The sequence below is a fragment of the Paramisgurnus dabryanus genome, chromosome 19 (genome assembly GCF_030506205.2).
Source record: "Paramisgurnus dabryanus chromosome 19, PD_genome_1.1, whole genome shotgun sequence".
NCBI lineage: Eukaryota > Metazoa > Chordata > Actinopteri > Cypriniformes > Cobitidae > Paramisgurnus > Paramisgurnus dabryanus.
This window is the reverse complement of record NC_133355.1, coordinates 21,700,516-21,721,279: the sequence shown is the minus strand read 5'-3', so window position 1 is coordinate 21,721,279 and position 20,764 is coordinate 21,700,516. Positions and strand designations below refer to the sequence as shown.

The window sequence follows — 20,764 nt, the reverse complement described above, 5'->3', positions numbered from 1 at the left end:
TTTAGTAGTCCAAGTCTGGGTTATATCGTGGTGACCGTCGTGTCACTATAAACAATAGAGCCATGTGATGGATTCATCTATAAGCACCTTGAGTGAAACAATAGGGACCTCCTCTTTGGCCTATAGTGATACCATAAATCTTAACGCTCTTGGTTATATTAACATTTGGTTGTGTTTATGTACAGTTTAGTATATCCAATATTTACAATAGGCCTATTAAGTATGATTCATTCATAACGTTAAATAATATAAATAGAGCCAAACTGTAAAGGAGGTTTGTGTAACGATTACCTGAATGACACATAATGTGACATAAGCTAATAAAAATTTGATTCATTGGAGAAAGTGTTGTATTTTTAAAATAGTGGATATATAAAAACTGGTTTCTGTGTGGTATAAACTGAGCAACATCCTTTTTTTGTAAATTAATTGAGACAGATTTTTAAATACAGACCTACCATTAATTAAAATCCTTATATCATTTGGGCTCCTTAGCCTGAGGGTTGGGATTTCATTTCCATTTCAGTTTTTCCTTTGAGAATTAATCTCACTTTCCTACCAGTCATAAGTGTAATTATTGAGATCAGTGTCTAAATCTTTCCATCCACCCAAATCGGATTGAGATGTGGGGTGACGCAGTTACTTTTTTATTTTTTTGCTTTTTTTTTTAAATAATTTAATGTTAGCCAGATGTATTAGACGTCTCAAGTCCAAGAGAGTTCCCTAGTACCAGATGTCAAGAAAAGCAATTAGATCAGAGGGATGCCATCGGCGGCTCAAATTACCTTGACCGACCAATAAAATAAGTGTGTTGGAAACTTTCTAATTTGGGTCCCTCAAACTGAATAAACCGGTTTATGAATCTATTTTTTGGGTTGTGATGTGTAAATATGAAGCAAACTCTCCAAGCTTCAGGCGATGCTATATTGATGTTCTTTCCGGTACGGAACCCTCATGCTCTTCTCTGCTTGCCAACACAATAGAGATTGATAGTTTTTACAACCCTGAAAACAGCATGTATCCTAACTAGATAAACAACATGTGGGAGTGTATTGTTCCTCCTGCTCAAATGGTTTGGTGCTGGCTGGATATGCCAAGGTCATGGGTATAAAAATAATGGAAAAAGCTGTGCTCTGTGGAAAAATAACGTCTGCCAAATGCACAAATGTAAATGTGTCATCATGAAACATAAACATTGACCATGTGGTTGACTTAAAGGTCACCTATAATGAAAATTCCTTTTTTTTTTGTTTAAACATTATTGTGTGTAGCCTGCATGTACACATCTAACCTGTAATGATAATAATCTCCCCACTCAATTTTTTTATTCCCCATGAAACCTCAAAAGTCTCATAAGTTTCTGTTGGTGTTTTCTGAGCAAACTGATGTCACCTTGCGCAGGCCCCGCCCTTAACTGTTCAAAGATCACGACGAGTCCATCATTTTACATTTTTTGCATTGGACAATTAAGTAAGGTGATTGCCTTATTAAAAACTGTATGTTTTTGGTATAGATAAGTAAACACAGGGAGCAGCAGCACATTTGCATTTAAAGAGACAAACACAACATGAACAAATCCTCACAAAGCACATTTTGGGGACACCTAAGACTAATATTATATGTGAAAAATTGCCGTATTAGGTGACCTTATATTTATTCTTAGAAAATGTGCCATGCTCTATAGGTAAGACTAATTATGAGATCTAGGTTAATGTCATATAGATTAAGGAAGTCAAGCCTTTCACTTTCTGTTCTCAAGTTAATCTGACACCTGTCATGACTCATGAGTAAACCCTAAACCATTAGAATATCTTGCAAAATTATGTGAATGTTAAATAATTTTAAGTTTCCTTTAAATTTACTGACTAAAATAAAGGGGTTACACATTTGGCTTTATTTTTGTTTTGGTAGCTTCCTACTGTGCTAGACACTCAGTTAAAGAGGTTTCCATGGTAACCGGTTACCCTGTAAGGGATGAGTTAGATTCAGTGACCCTCTTTCATCCTTAGAAGGGCAATAGTCTAAATTTTCATACAACGAACAGACACATCTATGGTGATATGGCAGATGAAGTTAAAGTATTTTTCAGACTGTGTAAGGTATCCCCATAGATGTTTTTCTTTTGCACAGATCTGCTTTGATTTGTTGGAAGTGACCGTTGAAGTGACACTGGATTCATTCATTGTAGCAACGCTGAACTCTGGGTCTCAGCCAATCCCAGAAGAGACTCTTTCTTTTAATGCTGTAACATTATACTCCCAGTGCTACAGAAGAGAGGGGAAAAAGACAGACATTATGATTCTAGCCCCTGTTTAGATGTCCTGTGTCTCAGGTTCAATGGGCACAAATTGCCCCACAGTCTGTCTGTCTCTAGATTGAGTTCAATATTTCATGTGAACGTTGTTAGAGGTGAACCCCTGGGACCCTCAGTGTAATATAAAATGGGGGGAGGGTTTATCATGGTCAATTTCCCCTCTGCTTAATTTATCTATGGCTGCAACCCATACCACACATTTCTGTTTTATTAGTGGCGCTTGCCAAAGAAAGCATCTGTATTACGGTTCATTCACACGGGGCATAAGCGCTTGCGCTTGACGGACGGCGTGTCTGAAGCATGGTCAACAGCCAATCACGGTGTCCACAAAACATGCTCCTCTGGTAATTGGCTGGCTCTGCACTAGATTATTAAAATATAATGAAATATAAAGCGATCTGATTGGCTGATGCACGCATTGGTGCTTGGAATGGCAGTGGCGCGACGCAGACGGATCCACAATTCAGTTTGGCAACGCATTACGTCACCCATTCATAGTAACCAAGAAGCGTTGATGCTTACGCCTTGTGTGAATGTACTGTTATGATGCTGCTACTAAATCATATAATTTTTTTTCCATGGTGGGTGGTAAAAAACATCCTAAAGATTTGTGTTGTAATGATCACTTTTTTAAATATTTGTGACCCTCTCTGTGAAATATAGGCTAAAGTCTCATCATCTAATTTTAGATAAGGAGCATCCAAGTTTGATTTCAATCATTGATTTTACATTGATTTCAATTTTTGGCAGGACTATGCTCAGTCATTATACAAAATTACGTAGGATAAAAAATGACTTTAAGATGGGTCAAGTGCAGGGTCATATTTGGTGCCATTTTTAAAATATTGTTTGGTTTGATATTTCCCATTTAACAGATTTGTTTTCTCTCCTCTTTACAGATAAACCCATAACGCCCAGCACATCAACAGAGGTGAGTCATCATTTAGCTTTTGTTGAGGTGCAAGACTGGTTTTTGACTTGACAATGAGTCATTGCGTTACTATATTTGGAAAAGAGCACCAGCTTGATACGCCACATTCATATCGCACGATTAATAAAACCCTCCTTAGAAACAAAGCTAGTTTTCTTGCATGTTTATTTTTTAAGGTTTCTATAGCCACCCCTTCTCGGACCTGAGGAGCATCTGATGTGGTTGACTCGTTGTCAGTGGTATGAACATTGAGATTTAGGTGGATGGTTTTCAGGACTTTCTGGGTCTTCAGACTCTTTCAATGTTATTTGTTAGCAGCTATTTGTTGGCCTGGCTTAAAGATTTAGTGTTTGGTCTCTAAAGCTTCCTGCCTTTCTGGCAACTTTCTGAGAGCTGTGCTGTAACTCGGTCAAAAACTGAGATTTCCAAAGCTGTGAGAGAGCTCCTGCTGTCTGCCTTATGTGGGACACAACAAATATATAATTTTTCCTTGATACATACAGTTTCCAACGGTTTTCAAAGATGAAGTCTTTATGTATTGTTGATTGTTTTAGAAATATAGAAAGATACATTTTTTCGGTAACATATGGGTCCACACGCGGTGATGAACACTGACGTACGCGCCCACTTGGCCAAATGGACACAAAATTGCAAACCGTAAGATTATGTGCCTGTGCATGTATACAGACCTTCTTCCGAAACAAGATTATTAACAAAGTGCTAGTCAGTAGACTCGTGATGTTGAATGGGAAGATTCTGCCTCCTTCTGTACACAGACACCACCTCTTCTGCTGTCAAGTAGATGCACTGCCTAGATAAGCATACATTCAAAAGTGTACAGTAAATATTTATAAGCCGTGTGTTGGCTTTCGATTAATGAACGTTCACTGCAACACTCTTCCAATGAAACATGAACCCCATTCACACAACACTTTGGTCCCAGATCATTTCCGCAAAATTAGCAGAGAGGCTTCTGTGTGAACAAAAACACATCCCGTATATGTTTTGGGCTCGCTTCCGCAAAGAGGACGTAGTAACATTGCGGTAACATTCACAAATAGCATTCTGTGTGAACAAGAGGCAGACACAATGCCGTAAGGGTGTGCCGTAGTGAGGATGCACGTGTCATTGCAACAAGAAGTACTTTAAGGATATGTCACGCATCTTTATGGGATCATTACGGTATTTGTGTGATAATTGGCAGTGTGAATGATCCAAAAATGTAAAGATCCCGGAAAATCCCGTACGTATTTTCTGTGTATTTTCTGTAGAAAGATCAGGGGTCAAAAATTTACTTTCTATCCCACTTGCTATTGAAAGGAATTCTAATAGGAAACTGAATGTGTCTCACAGTATTACCACCTCACTACTCATTAGGGATGCTTAACGATTAATCGCGATTAATCTATAGCAGAATAAGAGTTTTTGTTTTCATCATATGTGTGTAAACTGTGTATAATAAATATGTGTGTATATATATATATATATATATATATATATATATATATATATATGAATATGCACACATGCATGTATAATTGTAAGAATTTTTTTTATATATTAAGTATTTATATTTACCTCAAGCGGCACCTGAAGGCTCATCACGCTAAATTTTTTTAAAAGTAACTAACAAGTCACGCTGTTAACATATCATATACATTCAATTTTACTCAACATTTGGCTTGTGACACATATCTTCGTAAGCTTTATGTTTTACATGTATCTACTTGTCAAACCTAAGCCCATTTCCAATACTTTTTGTGGTGTATTTAAATAACAAGGCAAGGCACTTTTTAACCTAAATTAATTTGTTAAAGAATACTTTTTTTACTAAAATTGACTTAAACTTGACTAAAATCTTTTTGCGTTTTCGTCGACTAAAACTTGACTAAAACCTTTTTGTGTTTTCGTTGACTAAAACTTGACTAAAACTATCAAGTTTATAAGTGACTAAAATGTGACTAAAACTAAAAAACATTTTCGTCCAAAAGACTAAGACTAAAACTAAAAGGGCTGCCAAAAACAACACTGGTTCACACACATATATGATGTACACAAAAACTTTTATTCTGCTATAGATTAATCGCGATTAATCGTTAAGCATCCCTACTACTCATTGCAAACACACCATGTCCAGAGCCTCCCTGACTGTATATTAAACCATAGAGCTGCTATGTGCTCATTCGAGCAATGGATTGTGGGCTTCCATAGGAAGTTAAGATTAAAGTGCATCGATTTCATTGCTAAAAACAACGTTATTTTGTGTATTTGGTATAATCCAATATGTTTGCGTGGTTTATGGTTAAAAAAACACTTACACACCAAAGGAAATGTAAAATCGTGAATCTGACTGTACGTGCCCTTTAACTATGCACTAAAATACACTAAATATAAATTATCACATTATTACTGTATATTTCCAAATATAGATTTCATGTTGTATTTCCATCAGTAGCAGTCTGTTTTCAAAAACCAATTAGATGAAGGTTTCTTGGTACACATAATGTTGTGCAACCGTGAAACATAAGCTGTCAGAGATTGTATTGATCTCGTTTCCAAATTGGTTTGGAGCGGAGAAGTGATTTCAGGTGGGGTGCATCCGGCCCCTAAAGTAAAACCACGCCGGCATTTGGCACAGAATAAAATGACATGATCATGACAAGCCTGTTTACCCCATTAACACAGTCATACTGCCAGCAAGATTTAAATGCTTTATAAATAGTAGAATAGTAATACAATTTAGATGCTTTGGTTTCTCACCAGGGACCAACTCCATCAAAATCAGACTGAAAAATATGTGGGTCTTGAAAAAGTTTAGTAAAGTGTGCATTATACTACCGTAACTTTGAATGTCCATCAACTGCTCATTATAGCTAACATGATCCATAAACCCTGAAGGATGAAAGACCCAGATGATTTTGACTGCTAGGTGTTTCGGCAGCTTGCATGATTTTTCTCTGGTGGTGCACGGACAAAGAGGATTTGACCTAAGATCCAGTTCAGTGGCTAAAGGGGATTAACAGGAGTCCTTTCAAGCATCAGGTTTTACTACCTATCAGAGGTTTGATCTCAAGAGAGAGACAGTTGCTAAACAGGCTTAAGATGAGGTGTAGGAATGTTGAAGAAGTATAGCAAACCAACACAAAGACACCCGTAAATTCCCAGTTCAAATTCCCCATCAGTGGATTCTAGTAATGGCAATGTGTTTTCAAGAATATGCCTCACTTTCTGTTTCTGTGGGGTTGGATAACTTGTTTGTTAGCTCTGAGCTTAGTAGCCTCGTGGTTTAATCCCCGGAGGTTTTCTTTATCAATGCACAAAGCTTGTTTCTTTCGCATCACTGCATAACTTCTATTCCTCAGCTGGCCAAGTGTTTGAATGTGTGCGTGTGTTTGGTCTGGTCTCACATGGCCATTGATGGGTAAATGATCCCAGTCAGTTTTACATAGAATCCTTAGTTTTTAGCCATGTAGCAAGCCTTGGAAAACAAGTGGTGATCTTTTTTAGCATCTGTTGTTACTTTTGAAAGATTAGCTGAAGCATGATACAGGTTTGGGAAAAGAAACAAGTACAGTATCTCTGAGCTTTAGTCGGATGCCAACTTAGGACAAGCTTTGTTTGTTTGTGGTCAGTTGAGGAAAGCACTTAACTGTGTGATGTGAGGCAGTGGGGTTTGAAGGCCAGCCTGGATTCTGTGTAGTTCACCGGTCATAAAATAGACAAGAATGTGTCTTACTGAGAAAATGCACAGATGACTGAAGCTATCCAAACATAGTCAAGATTTTGTTACCTGTTGGAGGATGGGTTGAGATGGTTGACTAGTCAACTAGTATACATTTCTTAGTTTTAGTCAATCTTGAAAATAGTTAATGTTAAACATGTATTCCTGAAACACACCATAAAGGCTGTAAACTGTGTAGTAGTGAATTGTAGAGTAAGACTGTTAAACAGTTTTTTACCATTTCTGAGTTCAGGTTCTTGTGATCAAGGGATATAGCCTGGTAGAACCATCCTCTGCTATTTTGCTTCGCTTCATAGACAGAGTCTGGCTGGGCATAATTGACAATCGTTTTCCTTCTCATGGGAGGGGCTTGTCTGAAGTTTAAAATCATTGGTCTAAACGTAAGCCAATCACATAACGTTTGGATATGATGTGCGTTATGCGCCAGCTCAGCCGCATCAAATTTCTGCTGTAAAACACACGCATGATGTGAAAACAAACCCATCGAGCGAAATACCGAAGTTAACATGGCTATGAACGACTTCTGCAGATTATGTAAAGTAAATCGGGCCAGAGCTAGTTGAACACTATCCTTACGGTGTCTTTCCACTCACGTCTAAGTGGAGGAACAACCCTCTCTCCTCTCAAACTCTTCCACCAGACGGCCATAACCATATGTAAATTAAATCTTCCTACCTTTTTTTCTGGTTAATCAGGAACGTCACCAAAGAATGTTTGCCCACGCGTCCTCCACCATTAACTGTGAACAATGAAATTTCCTTCCATGATATCTCGATTGTTGTGCACGTCAAGCTGTGCTGCACACAGTTTCTCGCTGACGATCAATAATTGTTGATAAATTAAACTTTTCCCAAAACCTGTCGGGAGTAGGGCAACAACATAATCTCCATTCAAAATGTTTAACAAACACTTTTCTTGTTCGGGATTGAGTTCTCCACAACAGAGCAAATAGCTTTCTGTGCCTCCATGTCCACTACAAACTACAACCGTACATTCGGCGCTTAGCGTCTACGTCACGGCTCTCAGCCCGCCCTCTGTTCATTGATTCGCCGGTTGTTTTGAGACCTGAGGAAAACGGTTTGAATGGGAGGTATCTCAGACTGAGTACAGAAGCGTAATGAAATTTAGCGGAAGTACAAAGTCTGACGTAGTCAGGCTACAAGGGATAGTCCCCCCCCCAAAATTAAAATATCATCATCATTTACTCACTTGTTGTTACAAACCTGTATACATTTCTTTGGTCTGAGACCCCATAGTATTGTTTTTTCCTACTATGGAAGTCTGATCGGTTTGGTTACAAACATTCCTCAAAATATCTTCATGTTCATCAGTACAGAGAAATTGATACAGGTTTGTAACAAATGAGAGTGAGTAAATGATGACAGAATTAACATTTTTGGGTGAACTATTCCTCTATTGTACCCCTGTCTGTACAGGACAGTGAGTCCCTCTCACAGTGTTCGTCTGAGAAAAAAATGTCCACCTCGCTGTAGGGCTCTGGATTTGGCCCAGATCGTTATGTAACCATTCATTTACTCTTTCATTCACTCATACTCATTCTCTTCCTTAGTCTGTTGCATTCAATGGTTCATTTCTGTGCCAGACTGGTGCGTAGATGTCTGAACCTTAGAGTTCAAATGGTGCTTTTGCCAGTCCTCAAATGCCCTGATGCTACTTATGTTCATATATTATATATATATATAGAGTGGAAAATTTAATTGCACCCATGCCATTTTATCAGCCAATTGGATTTTAAGGCTGCTTCAGGTTTACAACTTCAATTTATCCATGAAGTTGAACAAACTTTGAGGCCGATCATTAAAACAACATTCACATGAATTTTGCTCTTGAATGTGTATTTAGTACCATAGCTAAATTGAGTTAAACTAGCAGTTTTGGCTTCTATTATTGCTTTTATATAAATGCATCACCTCATGCCAGTTAAAACGCCTTTTATAGATAATGAACTAACCAACTTTTCAACAATAAATCAATAATTTGTATTATTTGCACTAGGTATTATAATAATGACTCTTTCACGTCCTCTGTTTTGCGTTTTTACGCACTGATCACAGATTGATTCACTCACTGAGCTGTGATTGATTCGCTTGGTGAATTAAATGTTTTGACCAGTCATCAAAACAAATAATTTTTAAAGAATCATTTGTTTTCGAGCCATAACTGTTCACGTTGTGTGTTGTTCCACCGAACAGTTTCATGCAGGACACATTACTGCATCAGCTTGTGTCTGTTGTGATATACCTGTACAAGAGGAAACTCCATAAATTGACGTTCCTCTTGTAAAGTTTAGGCAGCGCCTCACACAGTGGCATAAGGCAACTGCACTTTCAAATGATAATAATATACTGAGTGCAAGGATTGTTCATGTTTTCCGTTAAGACACATGACCGAGAAACCTGTCAAGAGCCGTAGGCGCCACGAAATTTGGGCGAGGCGGTTGCCTCCAAAATCTCTGTGCAGGAAAACCCTGTCAGAGGAAAAAAATCTGGGACACCATTACATTGGCAAGCCACAGCACACTTTTTATATAGTTGGTGGAAAAGTTAAGGTGGTGAACAGGAATATCAACTGTATGTTGGGCCTAGTCGCATGGGGTGGAAGGTCAAACCAAGCTTGCTGTTTTATTTTGCAAAAGGAGACACATTTGATCTATGCTTTGTCATAGAGCTGAAATGTTGCTTTGGTTGGCACAGAAGTGCCAGCAGGCTTTTGTTCCCTCCTGTCAGCTCCGTTCCACTTGAGAAACCTCTTTTCATCCTGCCTGTCTGATCTCTTTGCCTTTCTCTGTCAAGACACTTACGTCACATACCGTACAGTCAGTTCAGATTTAGCTCTTCAGATGTGGATGTTTGCAAAGATTTTGTTGGCTGGGATAAAACAAGCAGAGATTAACCACTGTTGATGCAGTTTGTGTCTTCTCACATTTATAACCCCCAAATTACTTCAGCATGCACTCTCTTACTGTAATGGATGGATTGATGGACCATTAACAACAGCCAAAACCTGACAGAAATATTCCTGGTGTATTATTAACTTTTTATGACTCTTTGAAATGGAAAGTCATTGGAATGGTTAGTCTTGCAGAACAAAAATTAGTCTGGTCCATGTTGTAACTAAGAACTACCTACTACAGAATGCAAAGTCTGTTTTTGCATTATACATAAATCTGAAATCTAACAAGATTAATCTAAAAAAAAAAAAACGTAGGTACAATTTAAATCTACTGGGTTGAGTATGGTCCTTTTTTTTACGTGTACGTGAGGGTCCCCATACAGTGCACCTTACGCAATTTTTGTCTTCAGAAGAGTGCACGTTTATTGTATGCAAACCACAATTTTTTTAAACCCTGCGTACACTGTACGCACTGTACACTGTATAGCGTGCACAACGCGCACACACTTTGCTTATCTAATCTACACAGATGCAACAGTTATTTTTGCAAATCATAAATTGAAAATATTAACACATGAGATAAGGGAAATCATTGTGGTGAGCATTGTGGTGATAGTTTTTATTTATTTTGTGTGGCTGCGTTAAAAAATTATCATGCAAATAATGATTAAAATATTTTCATAAGTTTGTTGTGTGGCTGTATTACGTTTATTTTATGTAAATAATAATTCAAATGTTTTCATAAGAAACCTTAATGTATGTGAACTTGATTTGTAAGTGTACTTTGGGGTTGGACTGCTTGCGTTTCTTGGCTTTCAGCGGTGAGCGTGGACGCAGCGATGTCCTCTGCTGGCGTCTGTGTAGAGGCAGATTCACCTCCCGTTACACGGCATGCCCGATTTATGCTGGCAAGCTTGGGATTCCCCCGTCTCCTGACTTCATTGTAGCGCTTGCGGCGCAACGTCCTGGGGATGCCAGCTGATGAGAAATTGTGGCTATTTCCTCCCACGCCTGTTTAACCGACGCTGATTTGGGCGGGTTTCTCCCATCCCCATACAAAACAACTTCTCTGCCTTTGACTGCTCTTACAAGAACGTCGGTCTCCTCGGCTGTGAACCGCTCCTGGCGTGCGCCTGGTAAATCCGTCATAATAATAGCAACCCGCCATATATTTTACATTTATATTTTACGGTTTATTTGAAGTTACGGCCAAACCACACCTATGAATAATGAACCTACTTCAGACCAACCCCTTATTGATTTGCGTCCGGTGCAAGAGTTATTTCTCCTGCCGGGAAAATAGCAACAGCGCCCAAGATCCGCCCACAAAGTCACTTGCGCTTTGCGCTTCGCACTTGCATTTGAGATCGTTAAAATAGGGCCCACAATCTCTTTGACAACTACCTTTATTTGTTAATCCCTTCCTAGTATTCACTGATAATTTACACATTGACCCTCTAGTGTACAGACAAAAAAAGTGTGAATTAACAGTGAGCCTGTCTTATCTTGTCTCATCTGGATGTTCTGACACTCACTGGAATTTGGAGATGAATGTGATTTTGACTTGATACTAACTGTGCAATCGATTACAAGTCAAGCCTGACTCTTTCAGTTTGGCACAAAATACACCCATAATATTGATTTCTGTGTGATTCAGATTAAGTTATAGTGCTGCTTAGTGGTTAAGCACACATTGCTGCTCCTTAAGTGTGCGATTGTGCACATTTTTTTCACCCGTCATGTGCTTCTGTGTTTTGAGGTCTGCTGAGTCTCATGCTAATAGTTCAATTGACAGCACACATCTGTGAAAAGACCGGCATGTAACTCAATAAAGCGAGCAGATCTGTACCCAACTGTATGAATTCAGTTTAGAATGTTTGCAGTCTTGATTTTCTCCAAATGTTTTGGCAGATAAAAGATTAAGACATTCTTTTAACTGATAAATATGTGTTGATGGTAAAGTCATGCCCAAATGTTTCCCTCTGGGATGGGTGCAGGCCTTTCCAATTGACAAATGGTGCCTAAAGCATTGTTAAGGTGAATATTCGCAATTTAAGCATGAACCAATAGTGTGACAAGTTCAGCAACGACCTGCCTTTTTTAGGAAGTATAAATGTCTTCGTAAATATCATCTCTTTGAGAAACATTCAGTAGACACCGTTTTCCTCCGAGCAATGATGTCATGTGAACCAGGCTGGGTGAACAGTAGGCAGTGTCTTCATTGTTGTGTAGCGTGAGACAGAGAAAGCTCTGGAAGCGAGTAAAGAAACCATCTTTCTATCAGTGTGCACATACTAAAGGGATGAAATATCACTCCAGAGTTGGTTTGAAAGTGAGTAGCCGTTTCAGACCTAGTGTGAAGGTTTGGTGGTTGAACCAAACTGGTTGAGAAGTCTGACAGATCAAATCTTGTGCTTTTTAGCTTAAATAGACTAAAGTCTGTATGAAGAAGTAAGAGGCCAGGATGATTTTGTTCTTGACTTTTAATCCACAAGACATGGGTTTTCCTCTTCACCCTCCCGGATCTCTCTCACCCTCCATTTCTCTTCCTTCATTCCTGAGTCACAAGTTTGGAGAGAAGACAAATACAGATAATAGTCCTGTGTTTGTCCACTCTTTCAGGACGTCTGGAGGAACTTGGTGTATTCTCACAGTCACACCCCTCACATCATACGGACTGTACACGAGTAAAACGTCAAACTAGCCCAGGAAAATTTTCAGTTTTTTGGGTTATATGCACTTAGCTTCTGTAAATTTGCGAAATCTTTCAATTATTTGAACATTGTGCCAATACACTGTGAAAAACGATTTGTTGGTTCAGCTTAAAAAAGTACAATACCTGGTTGCCTAAAAATGTTAAGTTAATTCAACTTAAAAAAAAATTTTTGCGTCAACAATCTTTCTCGAGTTGAACCAACTACCGTAGTAATGCAATGGTATGAAAGCTAAATACTTTATGTGACCACATTGAGCAAGGAAACTGTAACTATGATTTGATTGATTATTCTGCATTCCCACCGCCAGCGATTTTGTTGCTGTTTGTCGCCCGTCTCTTTCGATGAGGTTGTTAGGAGGCATTCCTAATTGTAGTTGTCCTAATAACAATTATTAACAAATGAATTACCGTCCTCTTAGTAAATGTACAAGATTACATCGCTCTACCGTTGTGCTTATCGTAACCGTAAATGCCACAAGGGTTAAGCAGCGAGGTCTTTAGGTTTGTGTTTTGCCGTGGGCCAACGGTGCTCATGTGGGCTTTCGGTCAAAACAGTGAGGCTTATTGTTGCATCACAGGCTTACTGCAGTCGCACACTAAGACTGTGGATTATCACATGTGCATCTGCTGTCTGGGTGCAGCTCTTTAAAAGCAAAACAATTTAACTTCGCTCTATGACTATTAGTTACTGACGTGTGTCTATTTATTATTTAAAAAATAATGAGCCATTCAACATGCCACTGCATCTGCATCATAAAATATTTTCTTTTTGTTTTTTATGTCACATGAAAGCCTCTCCCAGATGTGCCTAAAATTGAACATCATTAAATTGAAAGTCAATGCATGATGGGTTCGTCAGCGTTGACCACACCTGGAAAACCCGGAATTAAAGGAAATCAGTGAAAGACAATATGACGTTCGATTTGCTTTGTCAATGTATAACGTCATTGCATAAATAATCTTAAACAAATGTGCATTTGTAAAATTTGCAGTCATGTTTGGAAAATGGTCCAAAAATATTGATGACTCATCCTGCACCATGAAGCTTTTCATCCAATCAGATGCTTTCTATAAAAAGTCCTTCTAACCTGTAATTGACACAAAATAATGATTTTGGCAATGTAAATTATTCTAGTAGTTATACATTTATTAATGTATTAATCAGTATGTTTGAAAGTAGGGATGCTAAACAATTAATCGCAATTAATCGTTAGCAGAATAAAAGTCTGTTTACATCACATGTGTGTGTAAACTGTGTATAATAAATATGTGTGTGTATATATATATATATATATATATATATATATATATATATATATATATATATATATATATATATATATATATATATATATATATATATATATATATATATATATATATATATATATATTTTGGTATACCTTTGTATATTTATGTATAATTTATATTTTATATAAATATGAACACATTCATGTATAATTTTAAGGGGAAAAAAATTATATATTAAGTATTTATATTTATATATAATATCAATTATACATAAATATACAAATGTATATACACATGTAAACATTTCTAAAACATATACATGCATGTGTGTACATTTATTTATACAAAGTTATTATACACAGTTCACACACATATATGATGTAAACAAAAACTTTTATTCTGCTAACGATTAATCACGATTAATCGTTAAGCATCCCTATTTGAAAGCCACATGTAGGCTTTATTTGCAGGTTGCACCGCCTTTCATAATCGTACAGTAAATCTTAAATTTGGTTATTACATAGAGGATTACATTACCTAAGAGCATGTCAAATATTTATTTTACCCATGAAGAGGATTAACGTCTGGACCTGTGACAACTTTTGATTAACAAGTATTAAATGCAGACAATCCACAATAGTGTCAATATTTAAAGATGAGCTGCTTGGATGAGTCTCAGTTTTTTTATAGAAGGTAACAATTACTCAGAATAAAATACATTTGGAAACTTGGTGTCATGTGGTAAAGCCTCATGTGTTTGGTCCTTCCTTAAATAATTATGGATATCATCATTATGGGAATTTAATGTTTGATCTAGCTCGAAAATAAACACGTGATTTTTGTGTCCTGTACTGAGCTGATTGTCCATAAACATCTACTGTAATTGCATAATGTCATTTCCTTACATAAACTGTTCTCACAGTTCAGTTTTGTTAGCTGGATATAATTGATCATTTGTTAAATCTTGTTTTTTCTGTGTAATTGTCAGCTGACTTGCGAGTACATAAGTGTGCTCTGGTCAAACTCCTTAAATTAAACTCCTTAAGATTGACTATGTGTTACCAGAAGGCATTTCTACCCAGAGTAGTCATGCACATGATGGGTTATGGGTAACAACATGATTGTATGAAGTTGGAAACGTAATCTAAAAATGTGAAATCTCAATTGTCTAGACATTAGAAATTCCTCACCATTAAACCATACTGAGCTCAGAGAGTCATGAGATCATGGCCTGTGCAAGAGGGTATTGTCTCCTTTATGTCTTTTATCCGTAGTCACGTCTGGGTTTATAGATGTTTGAAGTTTATGTCAAACCACCTGTTGATGTGCAGTGATTCATTCAGCTATGCTTAATGAATGTGATATAATGTGTTACAGATCATAGAGTCTCTGGGTATTATGATCTATAAGGCTCTGGATTACGGACTGAAGGAACATGAGGAACGAGAACTAAGTCCTCCTCTGGAGCAGCTCATCTATCTCATGACCAACATAGCGGAGACCGAGAAGGACCCCTGTCCTGATGAAGGCTATGAGGCAACTGAGGAAGAGGATGAGGGAGAGGGAGAGGAAGAGCCTGCAGATGTCTCTAACATCCATGGCTATCGTGACATCATGTCTGTAAGTAGTATGTTATCACACCACTGGCTAAGTTTTTTTTTTGTGGCTAAAACTCTATACTGTATATTTGAAAGTATACATGTGGAAAGATCCTAGACACTTTATATTCCTTAATAGTTTACTAAAAGATACTCTCTTAGCTGGTATTCATTAAGCTGTTCTCTCAGGTCCACTTATGTATTGCTTTCCTCCAAGACTCCATTAAAGCTTTTTAAACACTTATCACCAGAATCATTTTGAATTACTGTGATATTTGACAGTAAGCCAATGGAAAAAGCCCTTTACTAACTATGAATAGAAAGAATATGACTAGGATATGTGCATAGTTTTTAAGTGCGCAGGTTTGGACCTGGCATGACATTGAAATAGCTTCCTGTATTGGTCAGTTTATGTCACAGTAAATTAGGTTTTCTGCAGGGCTTTTCCTGGGACTGGTTCGATAATACTCGTCTCCTAGTCGGCCTCTGCCTTTAATGTTGAGAGACGAACCGTGACATTAGATTTCTCCCAGCACATGAGTATACCCGGCCTGGTTCTTTATTTAGACAGAGAGATGGACAGAGAGAGATATCAAAGACAAGAATGACGATAATGTACTACAAGACATATGCCTACGATAGTGTACTACAAGACATACTTGGATATAGATATTCATTCAGCTTTGCCCACCTTATCTTCTTTAAAGCCCCCATGAATTTACAATTAAACTTTAGTTTTTTAGTATAAATACATTAGGCTTAAGAATAAATATAAACTGGTAGGGTCAAAAACACTGGCAAAATTCTCATACAAAAGATATCAGAATTCAATTTAAGGCCCATCCCATTTCTACCCCCTTAAAACTTCCACTTGGTTTTGAGTGCCCTTGACAGTAAAGTCCCCTCAACTAGGGAAGTGGTGGTTCAAATCTTTCCCTATGTAATGGGACAACACTACATGGAAAGTAGCGTAGTGAAATGTGCTCACCTATTATTATTATTATAAATATGATTGAACTCAAGATAAGCCCGGGTTATATGTGTTCATGTTAATGCCGGAACACACATCCTGAATATTGACAAAACTTCCCAGATCAGATGTATATATGATGGACAGACGCAGAAGCAGTCGGGAGACATCGTCAGATAGCTTCGTGAAATATTTTCTAACATTAGTGTTCAAAACTTCACAAACTCAAAACTCGTGTTTAAACTAACATATTCCCACAATTTCCAGAATGCTTATTTGCAAAAATATTGTTGTTCTTTTCCAGCGGCGTCCGCCATCTTGGTAGAAAGGTTTGACAAGCTCGCTGGGCTCGCAAGGTATCCTGGGTAATTTGATCTCCCACTTTGTTCTAAGCCTACATCGGCCCTGACTACATTTTGAGGGTTGATTCTAAGGGGAAAATAGCACTCTGTCTATCTCCCTAAAGTAATGGGACGCCCTACCCCATACACGTGCATGCGCAAAAGTGAGGGTTAGGGCAAAAATGTAAGGGAAGTGGAGGTATTGGGATGGGCTCTAAATTTCCTGTTCCAATCAAATGCTCCCTAGATGTTGAAGTGTCACACCTTCAACATGCTAGTACTAGTGCACAATTACTTCTATTGTTTACCTCATTTGTAAGTCGCTTTGGATAAAAGCATCTGCGAAATGACTGTATGTAAATGTAAAAAGGTAAACTGATGGCACCACATCAATAATGCTGCTTATTTCAAGGTACTTCAGTCAGTGGATCTTTTAAAGGGACTCAAAAATCAACATTTTGTCATCAATTATTCCCTCATCAGTCTTAGCCATAGCTGACACAGCATTTACATTTCTTTGTATGGATAAAACAGCTTTGACATTCTGTTATATATAACCTAATTTATTTAAAAATGTGAAAAAGTTATTCAGGTTTGGATTGAGGGTGAAAACATAATAGCGTAAATAAAATTTTTGAGTGAAGTGAACTATATCTTTAAATTGCTTTTTAATTACTTATTTTTGCTTGGACTCTCTTTTCTATCAGGGTAAACAAACATTTTCGAACAGTTTTTGTATTCACTTTCTCTTGACGTAGCCAGTATTCTGGTAAAGCGTGATTTCATGGTGAAACTCCTCAGGTAGAAGGTGACATTACGCTGTGTAAGACATTCCTGAACAGGGCAGGGTACAGGGGCAGGTGTGGGGAAAAATGCCATTAAGCCGGTTGAAGGTTAGTCAGTGTGATTTCAAATTCATCTCATGCTCAAATCATAATACGCAAGACACTGAACTTTAAATGTGTTTTCCACCCGCCAGTCATGCAAACTTTGGGTTTGGCTCTTAGCTATGTGCCAAAACATAATATGTGTAATGCAAGGATTAAACGATTAGACAGAAAATGATTTTTTACAAGCGCTTGTCTGAAAGATGCCAGGGTTATTTTATAAAAGTCGTTTCCTTAAGATTAGTTCCTCAAGGATACCGTAATGCATGTCTTAACATAACCCTTGTATGACACAAAGTAAAAACTTCTTGACAGATTGGTGAATTAGTTTCCTACTTATGTTTTGTGTTCATACTTGCTTTCTGCTTGCTGATTGTGAATGTGCCAGACAAGTGTTTCTTTAATAAAATGGATGTTGTTGTTGTTTCATAGCCCTAATACTGTTCCTACCTGTAAGATGTGTGAAATATGGTTATTGTTGGCTCCTTAAATTCCTTTCATCATTGGCAACTTCTTGCAAAACTTTGGATAAAGTAGTGGTTGGTGGTTGACTCATTGCTGTCAACCCGTCTGATTAATCAGTAGATAATTCTGAAGTCAGAAATATATAAAACCACAGACGTATTATGTCTAGAACTTAAAAAAAAATGTGAAATTTTTTTATTTTCGTTTTCAATGAAACTGCAATGTAGCTGTGATTTACATCTCACTGTTTTCTGGTCTCCAGCTTTGCACATCTCACCTTCCCAGCCAGTCAGATGCTCTTGACCACTACCAGGCCGTATGTCGAGCCCTGTATGCCGAGACCAAGGAGCTGCGCAGCTTTCTGGAGAAGATCAAGAGTGCCAGAGAGGTAACGTCCATCACATGACTCTACTTATGACCCAGAAAAACAGCAGATCCTCAAATGAGACATTTTGTTATTCATTTCACATCATCATTGAAACCACAAAAACCTTTATAAGCACTGCAAAATGTCACATACCGTCCATTATAAGCACATACCAAACGGATCATTGGTAGTTTCCTCCTCACGGATGATAGGCCATTGTTAAAGCTGCCTTGTTTTTCTTTCTTTGCCTTTATCATTGTGTTTTAAAGATGTTAGTGTCACCTGTTTCCGAATAGCAGAGGATCCATGTCCAGACAGGGTGAAAATCAGAACAGTTGTGTTTTTGTACTGTTAGACTTCCTCAGAAAGCTGTTTGTATTTGTCTAAACTGAATAGAGTTAGTGGACCGATGACTCCAGATTGACTCTGAAATCGATTTGGATTGTGCACTTATTTAGTATTCCTATGGTCAGATTTAGCTGTATTTATAATGGAAGAGTTGTTTTGTTTTTAAATAGAAGTTTCGTGCAGGGGTATGAATGTTTTATTGCATGTAGGTATGGGCCGGTTAACGGTTTCAGTGTATACCGAGGTTTTAAAGAGTCAAGGTTTCAACCCGCTAACATTTTCTGTGAAACTGTTTCCAAGTTATTAGCTGTGTTTATACACAATAAATTAAATTATGAAGTCTTTTAATTGATTTGGTTTACAAAAATATATATTTTTAAAGAATATAATAATTTAAGGGTTTATTTTTACCTGGCATACAGGTTGTATGTTCCTTAAAAATAAAATGCGTCAAGGTGAAAAGTTGTTTGTATACGCAGACATTTAAAAAAAAAATAACAACACATTTTAGTGTTGCAATGGCAATATTGCAACACCATGGTATTTTTGCCTAAGGTTATTATACTGCCAAAATCTCATACTGGCTCATGCCTAATTGTATGCTTTTGCACGAGTTAAGCTGTTGTATTATAAGCTATTTAGTATAACTACCATTGTTAATACTTGGAAACTTTTATTAATATTAGAGATGCACCGATATATCGGGCTATAATCGGTACTGACACATAAAAATAAGCCTTTCACTTATACGGTTTCATTGCAAAATTTCTTTATCTTTTGCTATCTGTAGATGTCATCTCGAATTATCGGATCAGACATTTTGCTTCGGTGCACCTTTAATTAATATTAACCAAAGCTGCCTGGAACAATAATCAGTAATAAAGTTTAGCAGTCATAAACTGTACAAGTACCACCAGATTTACATGGACTACAGGTGGCATTGGTACATGGCCCCATGTTCAGAAGAACATTTGAGAGTTTAAGTTTATTTGCTTATTTGTGTTACATAATCCTAAAGTTAACAAAGACCCATTAGAATAGTTTTTAATGCGATTGCACGGGTCAGGCAAGCATGTTGGTACGAAGTGTAACTGTTTAATCTGTAATCATCATGTGATCTTTATCTTAAAGCACTTTATTTACATAAGCCTTCTTGCGATAACTTCTCACTAGACCAGTCTTTCAGAAGCACATGCATTTGACTAAGGTGAACGTCTTAAAGGTGACATAGAAGGGTATTTATCCTTGTTCTGTGATGTGACATGTAGACAAATTTTTTTTGTTTGGGTCTGTAATGCCTTAGAAGCTTCCTAAAAACCTCTCTCAGATAGCTCTATTAGGGTGGTGGATTTTAAACAAGTGGTTTTGCACCTATTTGGCTCCCCCTACTGGCTGAACTTGCAATCTCATTACTGATTGGCTGACTTTGCTGCCACTCCAAAAGTGTAGCCAATTATTTTAAAGTGGAGGGGCAGTGAGATGCCTGTGACGTCATAAGCATCAGTTTTTCAGATTGGGCCGTTTTCTGGCTGACATTTCTAAAAGAGGAATTTCTATGAGACTGAGATGTTTAGCATGTCTAGCACTTTTTGCATGTTTGTGAATGCGGGTAGACTACCATTATTCAACAAAGACAAGGTAAAACTGTTTTTTTAATTCTCTGTCCCCTTTAAGATAGTCTAGAGATGTGACCCTGTCTGTGAAATCCAGGTTATAATCTCACAATCTAATGAGATTAGAAGAATTGGTTACACATTGATTTTAATCTTTGACATAGCCTTATACTCAGTCAATATTAAAGATATCAAGATTGTATTTTCACAGAACGTTCTTTACATTATGTAGGATCATTTATGTAGAAAACAGTAAATCACTAAAATTTACTTTGTTTGTTTTCATTACATTGTAAATCGCACATAGT

At 37.4% G+C, this 20,764-nt stretch overlaps 1 protein-coding gene across 5 annotated transcripts in view; it reads left to right on the top strand.

Moving 5' to 3' along the window:
• Positions 1–20,764, top strand: part of spire1a (spire-type actin nucleation factor 1a) — a 39,188-nt gene that overhangs the window by 964 nt on the left and 17,460 nt on the right. For all 5 annotated transcript variants that reach the window (XM_065292848.1, XM_065292837.1, XM_065292872.1 and 2 more), the window contains exons 2-4: positions 3,214–3,245; positions 15,245–15,487; positions 18,391–18,516. In XM_065292848.1, coding sequence (XP_065148920.1) covers positions 3,214–3,245; positions 15,245–15,487; positions 18,391–18,516 — 401 coding nt within the window. The remainder of the gene's footprint in view (positions 1–3,213; positions 3,246–15,244; positions 15,488–18,390; positions 18,517–20,764) is intronic.